This window comes from Palaemon carinicauda, chromosome 36 (genome assembly GCF_036898095.1).
Source record: "Palaemon carinicauda isolate YSFRI2023 chromosome 36, ASM3689809v2, whole genome shotgun sequence".
Classification (NCBI taxonomy): Eukaryota; Metazoa; Arthropoda; class Malacostraca; order Decapoda; family Palaemonidae; genus Palaemon; species Palaemon carinicauda.
This window is the reverse complement of record NC_090760.1, coordinates 527,977-530,476: the sequence shown is the minus strand read 5'-3', so window position 1 is coordinate 530,476 and position 2,500 is coordinate 527,977. Positions and strand designations below refer to the sequence as shown.

The 2,500-nt window shown below is 31.1% G+C and overlaps 1 protein-coding gene across 1 annotated transcript in view; it reads left to right on the top strand.

The window, feature by feature from the left end:
- Positions 1 to 143: 143 nt before the first annotated feature.
- The window catches only part of LOC137628267 (threonine-rich protein-like), a 2,502-nt gene continuing 145 nt past the window's right edge, over positions 144 to 2,500 (top strand). Inside the window, exons 1-2 of the mRNA XM_068359429.1 lie at positions 144 to 240; positions 2,389 to 2,500. The exon at positions 2,389 to 2,500 is cut by the window's right edge and continues 145 nt beyond it. Of these exons, the coding sequence (XP_068215530.1) occupies positions 144 to 240; positions 2,389 to 2,500 (209 nt within the window). The remainder of the gene's footprint in view (positions 241 to 2,388) is intronic.

The window sequence follows — 2,500 nt, the reverse complement described above, 5'->3', positions numbered from 1 at the left end:
TCATAATATTTTGTTACCAAAAGTTCTCCATCCCATGCTTATCCTTCTTTTGATTTCGGTCTCGTGTCCTGGGGAAACGCTTAGGCCGGGAGCACACTAGCGACTCTGTGGCGCCACAAAGCCACAGCATCGTGTAGGCGGGGATGTGGTCTCCCATAGGTTTCCATTGTTTTCAAAGCCACGCCACGCCTGTGGCGGGGATGAGCGACAGAGAACCACAGTTGCTTGCCACAGTCGCTAGTTTGCGCGGCAAAACTTGAAAACAATGGAAACCTATGGGAGACCACATCCCCGCCACACGATGCTGTGGCTTTGTGGCGCCACAGAGTCGTTAGTGTGCTCCCGGCCTTATTGTCTGTCCCAAGTACGGATATTCATTAACAATCTATAAAGGTTCATCCATTATCTAAGTTTTACACATATTAATTTTCATTCTTAATTCTGCTTTCTCTACTAAAATCTTCTATCATTATTTTTTTTTTTTTGCAATTCCTCCCATGATACACTAAACACAACTATATCAGCTGCAAATCTTAAGTTATTATGTATTCCCCATTAATATTAATTCCTACATTTTACCAATCTAATTTCTTTAAAACGTTTTCTAGACATCTATGCATAATATTGAAAAGATGGGGGTCTCCCTGTCTAACTCCTTTCTCAATCGGAATTTTATCCCTATCTTTAAGTAGTTTTAGGATTGCTGTACTTCCAGTATAGATAATATTAATTCCTACATTTTACCAATCTAATTTTTTTAAAACGTTTTCTAGACATCTATGCATAATATAGGAGAGATGGGGTCTCCCTGCCTAATCCTTTCTCGATCGGAATTTTATCACTATCTTTAAGTAGTTTAAGGATTGCTTTACTTCCAGTATAGATATCTGCAAGTCTTCTAATATAAGAATTATCTATTCCTTGTCTTTGAAGGGCTTTCATTACTACTATCAATACAATACATAGTGGTTTTTCATACTCTGTTGCTTTCTAATTAGCTGGATAATGACATAGATATGGTCAATTGTTGAATACCCACTTCTAAAGGCAGCCTGCTCTTTTGGTTCATTTGTCTAGCTGTCTTTCAATTCTAATTCTAATTATAAGGATAGTTAAGCATACATATATACAGATGTACACAAATATATATATATATATATATATATATATATATATATATATATATATGTATATATATGTACAGTATATGTACATGCATATATATATATATATATATATACATATATATATAATATATAACACATATATATATATAAATATATTATAAACATATATATATATATATATATATATATATATATAAACATATATATATATATATATATATATATAAACATATATATATATAAACATATATATATATAAATATATATATATAAATATATATATATATATATATATATATATATATAAATATATATATTATATATATATATATATATATATATATATATATATATAAAATAACCTATTTGGTCAAACATCAACTTCAAACACCTCCAATAAAGGGAATCGTAAGCTAGGGTCATTCTACTGTGATTAAATTTCTTTCAGTAAGGTAAGTCTTTGATCCAACATAATGTCATTTTCCCACATAATTGGTAACAAAAGAATTGAAACTGTATCTACTTTTAACAGTAAGTTAATCAGATATACTATTCTTGCATTGATCCAATTGTAATTGGATCAGGCTTCGTGACGGTACATGCTACTCTGTACTGCAGATTGATATATTTTTTACAGTTTTTTTTTTAATATATAGATTTTCTTGTATCGTCACCATCATCATGAAAAAATGGATCGTGGAAATGCTTTTCTGAATTCCTTCAGGAAAAGAAGAATGAATAATACATGGCAATGAATAAAAGACGAAATAAATAGATTCTGAAAAAAAAAAAAAATGAAAATAACTAAGGCAAATATACCAACTCTGACAAAGAAATAAAGTCTGTCAAAGAAACCAACTCTGACAAATAAACCAACTCTAACAAAGAAACAAACTCTGACAAAGAAACAAACTGTGACAAATAAAAAAGCTCTGACAACCAAACAAACTCAGACAAATAAACAAACCCAGACAAATAAAACCAACTCAGACAAAGAAACCAACAGACAAAGAAACCAACAGACAAAGAAACAGACTCTGACAAATAAACCAACTCAGACAAAGAAACCAACTCAGACAAAGACACACACTCTGACAAATAATCAAACCCAAAGAAACAAACTCATAAAAACACTCTGACCAAGAAACAAAATCAAGACAAATAAACCAATTTTGACAAAAAAAAAAATCAACTTAGACATAAAAAAAAACGAACTTAGACAACTAAACCAACTCTGACAAGGAAACCAAACTCTGACAAGGAAGACAAGGAAACCAAACTCAGACAAAGACACCAACTCAGACAGAGAAACCAACTCAGACAGAGAAACCAACTCAGACAGAGAAACCAACTCAGACTGAAAAACCAACTCA